Genomic DNA, 18,735 nt, shown 5'->3' on the forward strand with positions numbered 1-18,735 from the left:
GTTTCCATGGAGGCCCCACATGGGTTAGCCCAGATGAACTGAACACTGCTCAGTGTGCACACTACAGGCTGTTAAATGAAACACAGAAACATGCTGGAGTTAATGAGATAATTAGGTGATAACGAGCAGAATCACTGAAGGACAGAGAAACAACAAGAACTACGACTTCAGCCACAGCCTTCGATGAAATCAACTGAAGATAAAAGACATTAAATCTCTGAAGATCTGATTAAACATCTCCACAAACAGCATTACCAGCTTCACTTATCACTAACCAGACTGACTTTATCTCTGACATTCATCTACAAAAGTTGTTATTGAGAATTACCAGAGGTTTAGATGTTGATGATTTGTTGAAAATACGTTTGGTTTGATGTCACCGTGATCGAGGTCAGCGCTTACTTTAAACCTTTAAAAAAAAATAAATAAATAAAAAAAAATTGCTTAGACACTAAAAGTGAAACCATTCACTCATGTTCTTAATCTTTAGATCAAGTCTGCAAAACTACAAGATCATTATGTGCTTTAAACTTTGCTGTTGTAAAACATTTTTTTGGCAAAACTCTAAACAGTCCTCCACATCAGACACATCACTCAAAACGACAAGCTCTTTTGTTTCATTTGGAAAACACTGTCATTTAAATGCCATACTCATTTTTTGATTATCAATGATCATGTGTGAAAACACTTATATAAACTGATCACTTCAAACCTCAGTGTTTTGAGAAAAAAAAAAAAAAAATTTTTACCCTGTTGCATTTCTGTTTATAGTGTAAATTTATGTATAAATATTTACATATATGTGTGCAAATGTTATTTTGTTATATTTATGTGTATATATGTTTTCATGTTCATGTACATGTACATATATAAACCATACACTAATTATCGGCCTTCGACTTTTCACAAAAATCTAAAAGGAAGTATCTTGATTTCCTTTTTCAGACAAACATTTTTTCTGTCCAACTACACATGTTGATGTATTTCTTTTCTTTACTGTGTAATACTATATTCACAACCACAAATGCTTACAAAAAAAAAAAAAAAAAGTTTGGTTTCAATTTTGCTTTCCTGTTTACCGCAAATTTTTCAACATCTCTCTGCCAGTTACTTTCAGTCTTGTACAGAAATGTACATAGGAGCTCATGAAAGAGGAGTTTTATGTTTTGAATAACTGTGTGTATATGATTTATCCAAAAATAGAATATTAATGCAAAGATGTTTGCAATGCAAGAAAAATGTTTGCTTTTGAGATGTGTTTGTAATATTTTGAATGCAGTGCTTCATTTTGTGAGAGATGTGAGGCATTTTGCATTTTGTGTGTGCAATTTATGGATTTGTGTAATGAGTGTAAGCAGTTGAAAAAAACTGCAAATGTATTGTGCAAACATAATGAATATATAGTGTATGTCAGGGATGGACAACTCCGGTCCTGGAGGGCCGGTGTCCAGCAGAGTTTAGCTCCAACCCTAATCAAACACCAGCTAATCAAGGTCTTTAGGATTACTAATCCTAAAGACCTTGATTAGCTGGTGTTTGATTAGGGTTGGAGCTAAACTCTGCTGGACACCGGCCCTCCAGGACCGGAGTTGTCCATCCCTGGTGTATGTGCACATACATGTACGCAGAGGTGGAAAGTCCAGGGGTCAGAAAGTAAAAGTCCTGCCATATTTTTTTCCACCCACTGAAGCGCTGTTAAAGTTAATGAGATAATTAAGTGATTAATTGAGTGATGATTGACCATTATTGAAGACACCTGATGATAACAAGCAGAATCACCAAAGGAGAAAAATCACAATTTTTAAGATACCATCACAGAGGTCATGGTTTGCTTTAGTTGTGCTCTTAACCCTTGACTTTTTAATATTACATCTTGTTTGGGCTGCTGTAACTGAGTTATAACAGCCAGACAAGCAAAGAGAAGAGATGGTCAGGTAACGTTGGTTATGTTTCTCATAATCATTATTTGATCTGAATCACTGAACTCATCTGGAGCCAATTCTCTGAGTTAGATTTACATTACTGAGATTAATAAGAATAAAATAAGATTTTTTTTCAAAGTTGTTCTGATCAAAAAAAGAAAAGTTTATTTTCTAGGCACACACAGACATCAAGAAGCAGCCTGTTAATCTCAATGACGGTGACAGGCAACATATTCTGATCAACAGATCAACTCTGAACATTAGAAAACAAGCTACTAAAAAGTCGCATAAACGGAACAAAATAAAATATGAGAATAAAGGAAATTACTAAGACAATTCAGCTCATAATTTATTCATGCAGCAATGCATGATGGGAGCCATGGATGAATTTTGATTGGTGGCTCCCAGAATGCACTGCAACATGCTTTTTGATGGTCACCACTGTTGAGATTCACAGGCTGATTCTTGATATCTGTGTGTCTACATGAGAATCTCTTTTTATTTCTAAGAACAACTTTTGATGAAACCTTTGATTTAAAAAAAAAAAAAAAAAATATGAGTCTAGTGCTGTAGAATCACAGTTCTGCTGTAATCAATAATGTAAATCTAACTCAGAGATTGGGCTCTAGACGAGTTCAGTGATTCAGATCAAACAATGATTATGTGAAACCATAACCAATGTTATCTGACCATCTCTTCTCTTTGCTTGTCTGGCTGTTATAACTCAATTACAGCAGCCCAAACAAGTTCAAATATTAAAGCGTGAAGGGTCAAGAGCCCAACTAAAGCAAACCCTCATCTCCACGATGGTATCTTAAAAATTGTGATTTTTCTCCTTTGGTGATTCTGCTTGTTATCATCAGGTGTCTTCAATAATGGTCAATCATCACTCAATTAATCACTTATTTATCTCATTAACTTTAACACCGCTTCAGTGGGTGGGAAAAAAAAAATATGGCAGGACTTTTACTTTCTGACCCCTGGACTTTCCACCTCTGCATGTACGTGTGACACATACAACTCATGTGTGCTCCACTGTACACTGAACAAGCAAAAGACACAATAGAGTATTTTTTCACATCTTTGTGTAGTTTGGTGTGTATGTTGCTAATCATTTTATGTTTGTGTGTAGAGTGACGCAAAAGTAGCATTTTTAGAAAGTTTATATAGTTTTGCACGAAGTGTTTGCTTCTGCAAGATATGTGTGATGTTTGCATCTTGTGTGTGTGTTTTGTGTTTTTGTGTGTCGAGTTTTGAGAAATGGAGCCATAGTTTAAAAAAAAAATCTGTATAAGCATTTTTTTAAAAACAGACATTTTATGTTACTTCCTTTTTTTCTGAACAAACTCAAGCAGCACTCAAGTCTCAGCGGACACAACTTCTGTCAGGCTCAAGAAATGGATTCAATCTATGAAAATACTGATTTCGTACTTTCAACAGTTTCTTCAGATGAAAAATGCTCTCAATTCAAAGGTAAGGCTGGAGATGTTATCAGTATATGCATTACAATTTCTATATGATTTATCATGTGGAGTAACAGTAAGGTTATTTATGTTCATTCAACAATTACACATTTGGCAGACACTTTTGTTCAAAGAGGCTTATATTGAATTCAAAGTTTACATATTATTCATTCATTCCCTGGGAATCACACTGTCAACAAAGTCATTTAAATAAAAAGCTCCGTCTTCCCTTTAGCTCAGACAGTAGATCATGATGATACCAACACCAAGCTTGTGGATTCAGAAAAGAAGAAAGAGTTCACATTGAAATATAATATTTGGATAAAAGCATCTGCCAAAAGCATAAATATCAGAATCAGAAAGAGCTTTATTGCCAGGTATGTTTGTACTTCCACAGTACAAAAAGAATGAAAATAGAATAAGTAAATAGGAAATAACAATATACAAAAAATATATATAAAAAATAAATAGTGTTGTGTATTGCATGTTTCACGAGTTCACATATACATATAATTAGATAGAGAAAAGTAATGTGTATTTGGCGTGCTGTCCGGGGGTAGGGCTCCGAGCTCGGAATTTTGGCCTGAACCCAGAGTATTCCCCCCGGATGTAATAACAGATAGAACTAGAAGTGAGGAGATGGGGTGGAGGAGGGATGCTGATAAATTGTCAAAGAACAGAGGTATGTCTGCAGCATATATACCTCTTTTTGTTGGATGATTAGATGAATGCTTTCAACTTGTGCTAATTAGGTTAATAATCTGCACCTGCTCCTCCCAAATTTTGTTTAACAACTATTTATTGCCAAATGGGGGCATTAACTGTTCATGAGGTGTATTGCCTGAGAGAAGAAACTCTTCTTGTGCATGGACGTTGTGGTGCTGGCCAGACAGCAACAGTTCAAAGAGGAAGTGGCATGGGTGTGATGGGTGTGAAGGGTCCAGAATGATTTTGCCAGCTCTTTTACTCACTCTGGATGATACAGTTCTTGGAGAGTGAGGAGGGGTGTACCAGTGATTCGCTCAGCAGTCCAGACTAACTGCCATAGTCTTTTGAGATCTGATTTGGTAGCTGAGCTGAACCAGGCAGTAATAGAAGTGCAGAGAAGTGCATTGTATCAGTCATATCAGCAGATCTTGTGGCCTTCCTCATCTGAATTTGCTAGAGTTTATTATAGTTTGCTTAAAGTAAACGTGATGTGTGAACTGGTGTGAAGTTTATCATTTGACATCCTGTGACTTCACACTATAACACTATCCACTGGTTTCACAGAGAAGGTTTACAGTTTTTTTTTTCAACTGCGAACACACCCCACTGAGCAAATTATGTCCAGAAGACGTCTTTTTGAGGTCTTGTCTCAGGTTGAAAAGACGTCCACTGAGGGGCCAGAATGAAAGTTTTTATGACGTCTTCTGAACATCCGATATAGACAAACACGCAGAATCACCAAAGGAGAAAAATCACAATCACTTTTTAAGCCACCATCGTGGAGATGAGTGTTTGCTTTAGTTGGGCTCTTGATCAGATGTTGGTTATGTTTTCACATAATTATTATTTGACCTGAATCACTGAACTCTTTGGGAGCCCAAGTTATGAGTTAGATTCACATTATTGATTACAGCAGCACTGTGTTTCTACAGCACTAGATCAGCTTTATCAATAAGATTCACATGATTTCAGAAAAGGTGTGCTGAGTAAAATAGTACTTTTTATTTTAGGCACACATACATCAAGAATCAGCCTGTGAATCTCAACAGTGGTGGCCATCAAAAAGCATGTTGCAGTGCATTCTGGGAGCCACCAATCAAAATTCATCCATGGCTCCCATCATGCATTGCTGCATGAATAAATTATGAGCTGAATTGTTTTAGTAATTTCCTTTATTCTCACTATTTAAATTTTTCTGTTTTTATGTGACTTTTTAGTAGCTTGTTTTCTAATGTTCAGAGTTGATCTGTTGATCAGAATATGTTGCTTGTCACCGTCGTTGAGATTCACAGGATGAATCTTGATGTCTGTGTGTGCCTAAGAGAAAAATATTTTTATCATGTGAAATCCTTCAGATTATATTGATAAAGCTGATCTTGTGCTGTAGAATCACAGTGCTGTTATAATCAATAATGTGAAATTAACTCAGATTGGGCTCTAGATGAGTTCAGTGATTCAGGTCAAAATAATGATTATGTGAAATTACAACCAACACCTGATCATTTCCCTTTACTTGTCTGGCTGTTATGACTTAGTTAACTGCCAAAACAATCTCTAATATTAATAAGGCAAGGGTCAAGAGCCCAACTAAAGCAAACACTCATCTCCACGATGGTGGCTTAAAAATTGTGATTTTTCTCCTTTGGCGATTCTGCGTGTTCGTCTATATCGGATGTTCAGAAGACGTCAAAAAAAGACGTCATAAAAACTTTCATTCTGGCCCCTCAGTGGACGTCTTTTCAACCTGAGACAAGACCTCAAAAAGACGTCTTCTGGACGTAATTTGCTCAGTGGGACATTTCAAAACTTTACACACAAATCCAAGAAATGCTTCACATCTCTTGCAAAATGAAGCACTGCATTCAAAATATCCCAAACACATCTCAAAAGCAAACATTTGTGTTATGTTACAAACACCTTTTCTATAATAATATTCTATTTTTGGATATATATCATATACACACATTTATTCAAAGCCTAAAGCTCTTGTTTCTTGAGCTCCTATGTACTTTTCGGTACTAGATTGAATGTAATTGGCCGAGAGATATTGAAAAATTCATGGTAAACATGAAAGTAAGGCCGAGAATTAGTATATGGTTTTGCAGATTTTGTGTTCTGGTGTGTTTTTGGTTCTGGTGTTTGAGTGTCAGGTTTCAGAAATGTGTGACACGTAAGGATTTTGTGTGTAAGCTGTTGAAAAAAACTGTAAGCTAGTCCCAGACTAAAATGTATGTTTGAGCTGTTTTACAGTTTTTTTTTTTATGATTGCTTTAGCACAAATTTCAAAGGCTCATTTTGTCAAAACACTACACACAATTCACAGATCCACACACAATCAGCAGAACACCTCAGTTCTTTTGAAAAATGAAACACTTCAATCAAAACTTTATATTAATTTAACGAAACCCAGCTTTGACACCGTATGGAACACACATGGTTCATACATTCATTTACACACTGCTGTGCTCAATCTTAAACACTTGTAACTTTTATTATTTTCTAATGATACAGTCTGGGTGTGATTTTTTTTTTTAAATTAAAAAAAAAAATTTTTTTTACAGATATATTGTTAGAGTAAAGTACATGAATATATTGAAAAAAAAAGAAAAGAAAAAAAGAAGAAGAAGTTTGGTTTCAATCTTGCTTTCCTGTTTACTGTGAATTTTTTAACGTCTCTCTGCCAGTTACTTTCAATCTTGTACAGAAATGTACATTGGAGCTAATTAAAGGTTTTAAATTTAGGTTAGGTTAAAGCTTTAGGTTTTAAATAATGTGTGTATATGATATATCCAAAAATAGAATATTATGGCAAAGCAAGACAAATGTTTGCTTTTGAGATGTGTGATATTTTGAGTGCTTCATTTTGCAAGAGATGTGAGGCATTTCTTGGATTTGTGTGTAAATATACATATATATATACAGCAGCTTCACAATAGTAACAAATTCAGGTTCTGCTGCATGTAAAGCAATTTTAAGTCAGTTGAGTATTGATTCAGTTCAGCTCCATAACTGTGTAAAATTCATCAGTTGTGCATACATAATGAATATACAGTGTATCTGTGCACATACATGTACGTGTGACAACAACTCCTGTGTGCTCCACTGTACACTGAACAAGCAAAAGACGCAATATTTATAATAATATAATATAATACAGAGTATTTTTTTCACATATTGATATGTGTGATGTTTTGCATCTCGTGTGTGTGTTTTTTGTTTTTGTGTGTAGAGGTTTGAGAAATGGAACCATAGTTTTACAAAAAATCTGTGTAAGTATTTTTGAAAAACGAATGACATTTTATGTGACTTCCTTATTCTGAACAAACTCAAGCAGCACTCAAGTCTCAGCGGACACGTCTTCTGTCAGGCTCATGAAATGGATTCAATCTATGAAAATACTGATTTCATACATTCAACAGTTGCTTCAGATGAAAAATGCTCTAAATTCAAAGGTAAGGCTTGAGAACACTGTAAAAAATGAATGTGATTTTAACAGTAAAATTGTAAATAGGTTAACAGTAAGTTCCTGTTGTGGAGTGTAATAAGTGAGGAGACAGGAGACAGATGTACGTCGAGTCAGTTTTACTCTCCACTTCAATACAACACAACAGCGGTACAGTGGTACAGCGGTAGAGCGAGAGATGTAAACAACTCTCTCACCGTTAACCCGGAAAAGCTATATCCCGCAACCCGCTCCCTTAAAGGGGCAGTCTCTGGGTGAATGTCTCTATAAGTTCAACTTGTTGGCACCACACAGCCCCCCCCAGAATTCACCCATAATAACAGTCCCCAAAACGAACAGGGACACTATTCACTAGTGCAAAACCGAACAGCCCAATTCAAAACAGTCCCTAAGAGTCAACGTATAGGGGGGCGGATGAGGCGGCCATACCGGCTGCGCTTAACAGGAGAGGGGCAAGGGGCAAAAGGCGGAGCAGGGACAGTGTCAGGGACAAGGGCAGGGGCCGAGGCTGCCACAGGAGGGCGCCCTCTCCGTGGGGGCTGGGCCAGCTGAGGCGGTTCACCAATATCCACGTGAGCAGGTTTGAGACGGTCTATAGCCACCCGCTCAGGCCTGCCCCCCATATCCACAACAAAGTTCTTAGACCCTCCGGCCAGGACACGGAAGGGCCCATCATAGGGGGGCTGCAGTGGGGTACGATGGCCGTCATGGCGTATGAAAACATACTTGGCTGAAGGTAAATCCTTGGGCACGTAGGACTGAGGAAGGCCATGGTGAGACGTTGGAATGGGAACAAAAGCGTCTGCAATCCCCCGAGACACAGCACGATGGGAAGCAACCGACCACGGGGCCGTGGCGTCTGGAAGAAACTCCCCCGGAACGCGCAGAGGCTGGCCGTACACCAGCTCGGCTGATGAGGCTTGCAGATCTTCCTTGGGGGCGGCGCGAAGGCCCAGCATAACCCATGGGAGGCGGTCAGCCCAATTGTTGTCCGTGAGGCTGGCCCTGAGCGCAGCTTTCATGTCCCGATGAAACCGCTCACAAAGCCCATTGCTCTGTGGGTTGTAGGCTGTGGTACGGTGGACCTTCACCCCCAGGACCTCGGCGACTGCTGTCCAAAGCTCTGACGTGAACTGCGGACCCCGGTCCGAAGAGAGGTCCGATGGTGTGCCGAAACGGGCCACCCAAGCCATAATGAACGCCCGGGCTACTTCCACTGATGTAATGGAAGACAGGGGAACCACCTCTGGCCACCTAGTGGTCCTGTCCACCATGGTGAGGAGGTAAGTATAACCACGGGAGGGGGGCAATGGGCCCACCAAGTCCACATTCACATGATCAAAACGCCTCTCTGGCACTTTGAAGGGCGCTAAAGGAGCTTTGGTATGACGAGTCACCTTTGCACGCTGACACGCCACACAGGCAGCAGCCCAGGCTTTAACATCCCTCCGCAGGCCTGGCCAGACAAACTTGGCTCCCACCAGCTTGGTGGAGGCCTTCACCCCAGGGTGGGAAAGGCTATGGATGGTGTCAAAAACCTTTTGCCTCCAGCCAGCAGGTACCATGGGGCGCGGTTGGCCCGTGGAGACGTCACAGAGGAGTGTAGCGTTGGCCGTGTCAAACGTCACATCCTCCATGAGCAGCGCCGTGGGGGCCGTTCTGTAGGCTTGTACCTCAGCGTCCACGATGGCCTGATCCTTGGTCATTGCTGCGTAGTCGAGTCCCAAGTGGACAGACCCCGTGACAGCCCGGGAGAGGCAATCGGCGACAAAATTGTCTTTTCCAGCCACGTGCTGAATGTCAGTGGTGTACTCAGAGATGGCAGAGAGCTGACGCTGCTGTCGACCAGACCATGGCTCTGAAGACTTGGCCATGGCGAACGTCAGTGGCTTGTGGTCAACAAAAGCCGTGAACTGCCGGCCCTGCAACAGAAAACGAAAATGGCGGGTAGCGAGGAAAAGACCAAGGAGCTCTCTGTCGAAGGTGCTATATCTCCTCTCGTTGTCACGGAGCTTTCTGCTGAAAAAGGCCAGCGGCTGCCAGGCTCCGCCCACCCACTGTTCACACACAGCGCCCACGGCGTAATCAGAGGCGTCCGTGGTAAGAGCAACTGGGGCGGTCGGAGACGGGTGCGCCAGCAGAGCAGCATTGGCTAGCGCGGTTTTGGCAGCATCAAAAGCATCGGTCATCTCCGGGGACCAATCCAACACATCTGCCGGTTTCCCACCCCGCAAAGCATTGTACAAGGGACGCATGAGTTGGGCCGCATGGGGGAGGAAACGGTTGTAAAAGTTCACCATGCCCAGAAACTCCTGTAGGGACTGCACAGTGCGTGGATATGGAAAACTGACTATAACGTCCACCTTGGAAGGGAGGGGGACGGCTCCCTGCGGGGTGACGTGGTGGCCCAGGAAGGTGATAGATGACCGGCCAAACTCACACTTGGCCGGGTTGACGATGAGACCATGCTCACTGAGCCGGCCGAACAACTCCCGGAGGTGTGTCAGGTGGTCGTCTGCGGACGCGCTGGCCACAAGAATGTCGTCCAGATAAACGAACAGGAAAGGCATGTCCCGCAAGAAGAGTCCATAAGGCGCTGAAATGTCTGCGCTGCCCCATTGAGGCCGAAGGGCATCCGTAGGAATTCGAAAAGGCCAAAGGGTGTGATGACTGCTGTCTTGGGGACATCCTGCGGGTGGAACGGCACCTGGTGGTAACCGCGAACCAGGTCCACTTTCGAAAAGATGGTGGCACCGGCTAGATGAGCGGAAAAGTCCTGTATGTGTGGTACAGGGTACCTATCGGGGGTGGTAGCATTGTTTAGACGACGGAAATCACCACAGGGACGCCAACTGCCATCAGCTTTGGTCACCATATGCAGGGGGGAAGCCCACGGGCTGTTGGAGCGTCGCACAATGCCGAGGTGCTCCATAGTGGCGAACTCCTCCCTGGCGATCGCGAGCTTAGCAGAGTCGAGACGCCGGGCCCGTGCATAGACTGGGGGACCCACTGTGGTGATGTAGTGTTCCACGCCATGCTTAGCCACCGCTGATGAGAATGTGGGCGTGGTGATGTCAGGGAACTCAGCCAGTAGGCGTTGATACAGGTCTCCTGTGGCAAGCGTGTTCGACAGACAAAGCGCCCCCGCCCCTCCCAGTGTACAGGGGTACGAAGCAAAAGAAAGGGCGTCTATCAGGCGGCAGTTCGTAACATCCACTAACAATCGGTAAGCGCAGAGAAAATCCGCCCCCAGGAGAGATGTAGACACAGCAGCCATGACGAAATCCCAGCCAAAACGCCGCCCGCCGAAACACACCTCCACATACCTCGTGCCATAAGTACGAATGGGTGTGCCGTTAGCGGCATCCATAGGGGGCCATGTCCGCCAGCCATGGTGTCCACAGACTTCGCTGGCAGTATGCTGCGCTGAGCCCCAGAATCGACCAGCAGCCGCCGGCCAGACAAAGCGTCAGTGATGAATAACAGCTTGCAGTCCCGGCCAGCGCCCATAGCTGCTAATGAGCGCCGGCCCTGGCTTTTCCCTGTGCTCCAAAACTGCAAGGCTGGCGACACTGCTTGGCTTTGGCCCCAAACCTGGAATGGTAATAACACCACCCGTCCTCACGCTGTCGGCGGGCCGTCACAGCAGCTGCAGTACCCTGGTCATCCACTGGCGGTGTAAATGGGGCAGACGTGTGCTGAGGGGGCAACAGCGCATGGACAAACTGCTGCCGGTTAGCGAGAAAAATCCTGTCTGCCTCCACAGCCAATGCCCGGTAGTCTCTGGAGGAAGGGAGGGGGGAACTGGCCAGTGCGGTGCGCACAGGTGCTGGAAGCTGCCGCAGGAATATGTGGGCGAAAAGGAATGATGGATTCGCCGTGCCCAACACAGCCAGCATCTTCTCCATTAACTCAGATGGCTTGTTATCGCCAAGGCCATTCAGGGACAGCAGGCGTTCTGCCTTCTCTAGCTCCGACAGTTCAAAGAGGCTTAACAGGAATGTTTTAAGTGCTTCGTATTTGCCGTCCGCCGGAGGAGCCTCTAATAGCGCCATAGCTCTGGCTGTCGTCGAGGCATCCAAAGCCGCTACTACATGAAAATACTTTGTAACATCCTGCGTTATCCCTCTCAGCTGGAACTGGGCCTCGATATGTTGAAACCACGGCCGTGGATTGTGCTGCCAAAAGTCCGGCAACTTGATGGTGGCAGCGTAGATCGCGCCGAGATTAGCCGCACCGCTAGCGGCGGCGGGCGCCGCGGCCGCATCATTTTCACCACCGCCGTTGTGTGACATATTTCAGTCTTATCCAACTCACGTCGAGGTCACCAAATGTGGAGTGTAATAAGTGAGGAGACAGGAGACAGATGTACGTCGAGTCAGTTTTACTCTCCACTTCAATACAACACAACAGCGGTACAGTGGTACAGCGGTAGAGCGAGAGATGTAAACAACTCTCTCACCGTTAACCCGGAAAAGCTATATCCCGCAACCCGCTCCCTTAAAGGGGCAGTCTCTGGGTGAATGTCTCTATAAGTTCAACTTGTTGGCACCACACTATACTATATACAGGGAAAAACTGTAAAAGCTCTTACCAGACATTTTATGTAATTTTTAATGCAATTTTTAGATGTAAAAAAGAACAAATCAATGTATAATTTACAGTCAAAAACTGTAAACTGATATTCCCACAATTCCCTGTGCGACACTTCACATTTTAAAGTATATTGTTTAAAAAATGATGTTTCTTAATAGTTTTTGTTAGCTGTTATGTACACACAGCAAAATCCCCAGTGTTAAATGAACACCCAAAGTGTACATATGACTCCATCTTGCCGGGTGTTTTATGTTACACCTTCTTGTTTAATGAATGTTTATTGCATTATGTAAGTGTTGTGGGTATATACTTCAGCTCGTGGAAAAGCTATTTGTGATGAATTCTGATTCTTCATGTTGCTTTCTCTTTTACCACCTGTATTATTACGGTCGTTGTCAGTATATGTTAAAGGTTCAAAACAGTACAAAACAACCACAGCTGCTAAAAAATATTTTGTAAAAACTACGGAATCCGGCTGATCTAATTTATGCAGTCTAATAATCCTTTAATGAACTGGAAAATATAAATTTGTAATATAAATTTATAAACATTACAAATAATGCATGTGTATGCCAGTTTAAAGAGATGCGTTTTTAGTCTAGATTTAAACTGACAGAGTGTGTCTGCTTCCCGAACAATGCTAGGAAGATTGTTCCAGAGTTTAGGTGCCAAATAGGAGAAGGATCTACCGCCTTCTGTTGATTTTGATATTCTAGGTATTATCAGCTGGCCTGAATTCTGAGATCGCAATAAACGTGAAGGACTATAATGCATTAAGAGTTCGCTCAGGTACTAGGGAGCTAAACCATTTAGTGCTTTGTAAGTAATTAGCAAGATTTTAAAATCTATACAATGTTTAACAGGAAGCCAATGCAGTGATGACAGAACTGATAATATGTCAATAATATGGTCATACTTCCTAGTTCTAGTAAGAACTCTAGCTGCTGCATTTTGTAAGAGCTGTAGTTTATTTATCAGACGAGCAGAACAACCACCCAGTAGAGCATTGCAGTAATCTAGGCTTGAGGTCATGAACGCATGAACTAACTGTTCTGCATTCTTCATTGAGAGCATATGTCGTAGTTTAGATATATTTTTAAGATGGAATAATGCGGTTTTACAGATGCTAGTAACATGGCCTTCAAATGAAAAATTGGTATCAAAGAGCACACCCAGGTTCCTAACTGATGATGAAGACTTAACAGAGCAGCCATCAAGTGTTAGACAGAATTCTAGATTATTGCGTGAAGTTTTTGGTCCAAAAATTATAATCTCTGTTTTTCTGAATTTAGTAGTTGGAAATTACTGGTCATCCAGTTTTTTATATTAGCTATACATTCTGTTAATTTTGTGCATTGTTAAGTTTCATCAGGGCGCGAAGAACTATAGAGCTGAGTATCATCAGTCTAACAATGAAAACTAACGCCATGCTTCCTAATGATAGCTCCCAAGGGTAGCAAGTACAGAGTGAAAAGCAACGGTCCTAGTACTGAGCCTTGCGGTACTCCATATTGAACTTGTGATTGATATGACATCTCATCGTTTACTACTACAAACTGATGACGGTCAGATAAGTATGATTTGAGCCTTGACGATGCAATTCCACTAATGCCAACATAATTTTCAAGTCTATTTAAAAGAATATTGTGATCAATAGTGTCAAATGCAGCACCGAGATCCAGTAACACTAATAGAGAGATACAATCACGATCTGATGATAAGAGCAAATCCAGTCTCAGTACTATGGTATGGTCTAAATCCTGACTGGAAATCCTCACAGATACTATTTCTTTCCAAAAAGGAACATAGTTGTGATGAAACTGCCTTTTCTAGTATTTTTGACAGAAAAGTGAGATTTGAGATCAGCCTGTAGTTGACTAATTCTCTAGAATCAAGTTGTGGTTTTTTAATAAGAGGTTTAATAACAGCCAGCTTAAAAGTTTTTGGTATGTATCCTAGTGATAAAGATGAATTAACGATATTAAGAAGAGGATCTATGACCTCTGGAAGCATCTCTTTCAATAGCTTAGTCGGTATAGGGTCTAACATACATGTGGTTGATTTGGTGATTTAATAAGTTTAGACAATTCTTCCTCTCCTAAAGCAGTAACTGAATTTTTTTCTCAGGGACACTACACTGTCTGACATGATACTGTAGTAGATGGTTGCATGGTTGTAATTTTTTCTCTAATATTATCAATCTTGCAAGTAAAGAAGTTCATAAAGTCATTACTGCTGTGCTCTTTGGAAACATCAGAAGTTGAAGCTTTATTGGTCCGTGTACCTTCGGATAATTTGTTTTTTTGTTTTTGTCTTCTAAACAAAAAAACTAAGAAAGCATTCATTTGTCACATATTCGACCCTCCTCATGAGCATAAATAAATCTTGAGTCGTTTTTATTGCTCAAAACAACAGTAAGGACTGCTGATCTGCTCTTCACTACAATGTAACATTTCCTCTGCACTGTTCGCGCATTTTGGCACACAGATTTCAAGAGTTAATCAGCAAAATAAAACGGGTGGTGTGCCAAATAGGCTAGGGATAGTTTTGACGGCAGATGCAATGTAAATTAATTAATATTTAATATGATAAACAAATTCCACCGCACGTAATGTATGTGTAGGCAGAAGAAAGCTATGGCCTGTCGGGTTTGTGTCGAGCCATTCATTAATCTGGTTGTTTGATCAGATATAGACATAGAAAAAAAATGTCCGATACATTCTGGGAGCAGCACCATCCTGGGAGGGATGAATACCATCTCTTTTCAACAGGTCAGGTCTGCCCCAAAAACTTTTCCCATTGTCTATGAAACCTATATTATTCTGCGGACACCACTTAAACAGCCAGCCATTGAGTGATGATAATCTGCTAACTATCTCATCACTCAGACAAACAGGAAGGGGACCAGAGCAAATTACTTCTCCTGACATTGTACTTGCGAGTTCACACACCTCTTTAATGTTAATTTTAGTGATCTCCTACTGGCGAAGTTGAACATCATTAGTGCCGACATGGATAATTGAGAGTATTTACGATTAGCATTAGCCAGCACTTTTAAATTTGCTTTGATGTCAGGTGCTCTGGCTCCTGGCAAACATGTGACTATTGTGGCTGGTGTCTCTATTTTCACATTCTGTGTAATAGAAATGCCAACAACTAGGGCATTTTCAACAGGATTCTCAGTGGGTGCATCACTGAGTGGGGAGAATCTGTTTGATGTTCTTACTGGAACGGGAGTGGTGTTTTCCGCGGCTAGGCCGCCTCACCATTACCCAAGTGCCCTGCTGCGCGGGCTCTACAGCCGGAACCGAACAATGTACAGAGTTCACTAAGCTAGTCGCATCCAAACAGTCCCACACAGCAGGGGACTCCTAGGCGGAGCCGCATTCAAGTCGCCAAATCCGCGTGACTGTCACATCCGTTTTGGCGGCGCCATAAATTCTACTGTCAATCAGCGGATCCTGAGCGGACCCATGTCGGATCCGCGGACGCGCCTTTACTGTAATGGTTGTATCAATTTGCGGTCCCACACGGACCCGCCGCGGAGTAAGGTTTAAATCGCGGATGCGGAGCGGATGCAGCGCGGAGCCAAGGCGGGTCCGTGATCCGCCTTCGTTGCGGATCCGTCACTGCGCGCAAGTGGACTCCGATACGGGTCCGTTCGCGGCAGAGGTGGAAAGTCCAGGGGTCAGAAAGTAAAAGTCCTGCCATATTTTTTTTTCCACCCACTGAAGTGCTGTTAAAGTTAATGAGGTAAATAAGTGATTAATTGAGTGATGATTGAGCATTATTGAAGACACCTGATGATAACAAGCAGAATCACCAAAGGAGAAAATCACAATTTTTAAGACACCATCGTGGAGATGAGGGTTTGTTTTAGTTGGGCTCTTGACCCTTCACTTTTTACTATTAGAATTTGTTTGGACTGCTGTAACTGAGTTATAAAAGCCAGACAAGCAAAGAGAAAAGATGATCAGGTGGTGTTGGTTATGTTTTCACATGATCATTATTTGGTCTGAATCACTGAACTCATTTAGAGCTTAATCTCTGAGTTAGATTTACATTATTGATTACAGCAGAACTGTGATTCTACAGCAGGAGATCAGCTTTATCAATATAATCTGAGGGATTTCCTAAAAGTTGTTCTCTTCAACAAAAAAAAAAAAAAATCTTTCTCTTAGGCACACACAGACATCAAGAATCAGCCTGTGAATCTCAATGACGGTGACAGGCAACATATTCTGATCAACAGATCAACTCTGAACATTAGAAAACAAGCTACTAAAAAGTCGCATAAACGGAACAAAATAAAATATGAGAATAAAGGAAATTACTAAAACAATTCAGCTCATAATTTATTCATGCAGCAATGCATGATGGGAGCCATGGATGAATTTTGATTGGTGGCTCCCAGAATGCACTGCAACATGCTTTTTGATGGTCACCACTGTTGAGATTCACAGGCTGATTCTTGATACCTGTGTGTCTACAAGAGAGCCTCTTTTTTTTTTTTTCTTTCTAAGAACAACTTTTGATGAAACCTTTGAATTATTTTGAAAAAAAAAAACGGATCTTGTGCTGTTGAACCACAGTGCTGCTGTAATCAATAATGTGAATCTAACTCAGAGATAAATCTCCAAATGAGTTCAGTGATTCAGACCAAGTAATAAGCATGTGAAAACATAACCAAGAAAACCTGATCAACTTTTCTTTCTGCTTGTCTGGCTGTTATAACGCAGTTAAAACAGCCCAAACAAAACTTAATATTAAAAAGTGAAGGGTCAAGACAAGAGCCCAACTAAAGCAAACCCTCATCTCCACGAAGGTATCTTAAAAATTGTGATTTTCTCCTTTGGTGATTCTGCTTGTTATCATCAGGTGTCTTCAATAATGCTTAATCATCACTCAATTAATCACTTATTTATCTCATTAACTTTAACAGCGCTTCAGCGGGTGGAAAAAAAAATATGGCAGGACTTTTACTTTCTGAGCCCTGGACTTTCACTTTCTGAGCCCTGGACTTTCCACCTCTGCGCGATACCTCCGCGGTGGATCCGCCACGGAGTCCTTTTGCTGTGTGGGGTCCCACTAAACACTGGACGTCGGATAGACGTGCAGATCATGTCTATATTAGGTCCATCGGTCCATGACCATTTCTGAACATCTATTCGACGTCCAAACTAGGTCCACTATTTGGACGTCCAACCATGACCCAACTTGGACGTCATCTTGACGTTCAATATTTGACCTTTGAATGGGGTCATTTTTTTGGACGTCATTTGGACGTCAATAACAGATCCAGGAAATTGACATGATTAATATGTAATATTTGTTTTATAGGGCCTATCAACATGATTAATACATGAAGAGTTCAGATGCAAAAGCCTCTAAGTGCCATCTGAAATTTTCTTCTAGAATGATCATTTTTATCAAGCTTGATGTATATTTAAGTTCAATAATTTCACTTAAATGGCAATGCAAATTACCTATTAATTGTCATTTAAGTGAAAGTACTTACGCAAAATCCCCAGTGTTAAATTAACACCCAAAGAGAACATATGAGTCCATCTTACCGGGTGTTAAAAAGTAACACTGAAGCGGTGTTAAAGTTAATGAGATAATTGATTGATGATTGAGTGATGATTGACAATTAGTGGAGACACCTGATGATAATAAGCAGAATCACTGAAGAAACAACAAGAGAAAAAGAGAGAGACGCAACAACTACAACTGACTTCCAGCCATTAAACATTATTACACTTATTATTAACCAGTTTGATTTAATTTCTGTCATACATCAACAAAAGTTCTTACTGAGAATGAACAGATGTTTAGATGTTAATGTTTTAAAGAAAGTTTAGTTTGAAGTCACCATGATGGTGAAAAGCATTTCCTTTAGCTGGGCTCTTGACTCTATTAACATTAATTTATCTCTAGCTGCTCCAACTTTGTGTTTATGAAGCACATTTGTTATGGTCAGAGAATCTATGATTTGGGCTGTGTTTCCCAATAGTGATGTGAGCCAAAGGTTATCAGTTTAGGTTTACAATGCTTTGGGAATCTCAGTCATAATGGTTTTGTTCAGATGATGATATTCTCTTTGTGAAATAGTCAGATTCATTGGTGACATTCAGTATTAAAGAGAATATCATCATCAAAACAAAACCATCATGACTGTGATTCCCAAAGCATTGTAAACCTAAACTGATAACCTTTGGCTCACATCACTATTGGGAAACACAGCCCAAATCATAGATTCTCTGACCATAACAAATGTGCTTCATAAACACAAAGTTGGAGCAGCTAGAGATAAATTAATGTTAATAGAGTCAAGAGCCCAGCTAAAGGAAATGCTTTTCACCATCATGGGTGACTTCAAACTAAACTTTCTTTAAAACATTAACATCTAAACATCTGTTCATTCTCAGTAAGAACTTTTGTTGATGTATGACAGAAATCAAATAAAACTGGTTAATAATAAGTGTAATAATGTTTAATGGCTGGAAGTCAGTTGTAGTTGTTGCGTCTCTCTCTTTTTCTCTTGTTGTTTCTTCAGTGATTCTGCTTATTATCATCAGGTGTC

The 18,735-nt window shown here is 41.3% G+C and overlaps 1 protein-coding gene across 1 annotated transcript in view; it reads left to right on the plus strand.

Annotated features, from left to right (window-relative positions):
- Positions 1–2,905: 2,905 nt before the first annotated feature.
- LOC125276156 (erythroid membrane-associated protein-like) overlaps positions 2,906–18,735 on the plus strand; it is a 49,825-nt gene continuing 33,995 nt past the window's right edge. The window contains exon 1 of the mRNA XM_048203658.1: positions 2,906–3,395. Coding sequence (XP_048059615.1) covers positions 3,242–3,395 — 154 coding nt within the window. The 5' untranslated portion in view covers positions 2,906–3,241. The remainder of the gene's footprint in view (positions 3,396–18,735) is intronic.

This window comes from Megalobrama amblycephala, linkage group LG9, assembly GCF_018812025.1.
Source record: "Megalobrama amblycephala isolate DHTTF-2021 linkage group LG9, ASM1881202v1, whole genome shotgun sequence".
NCBI lineage: Eukaryota > Metazoa > Chordata > Actinopteri > Cypriniformes > Xenocyprididae > Megalobrama > Megalobrama amblycephala.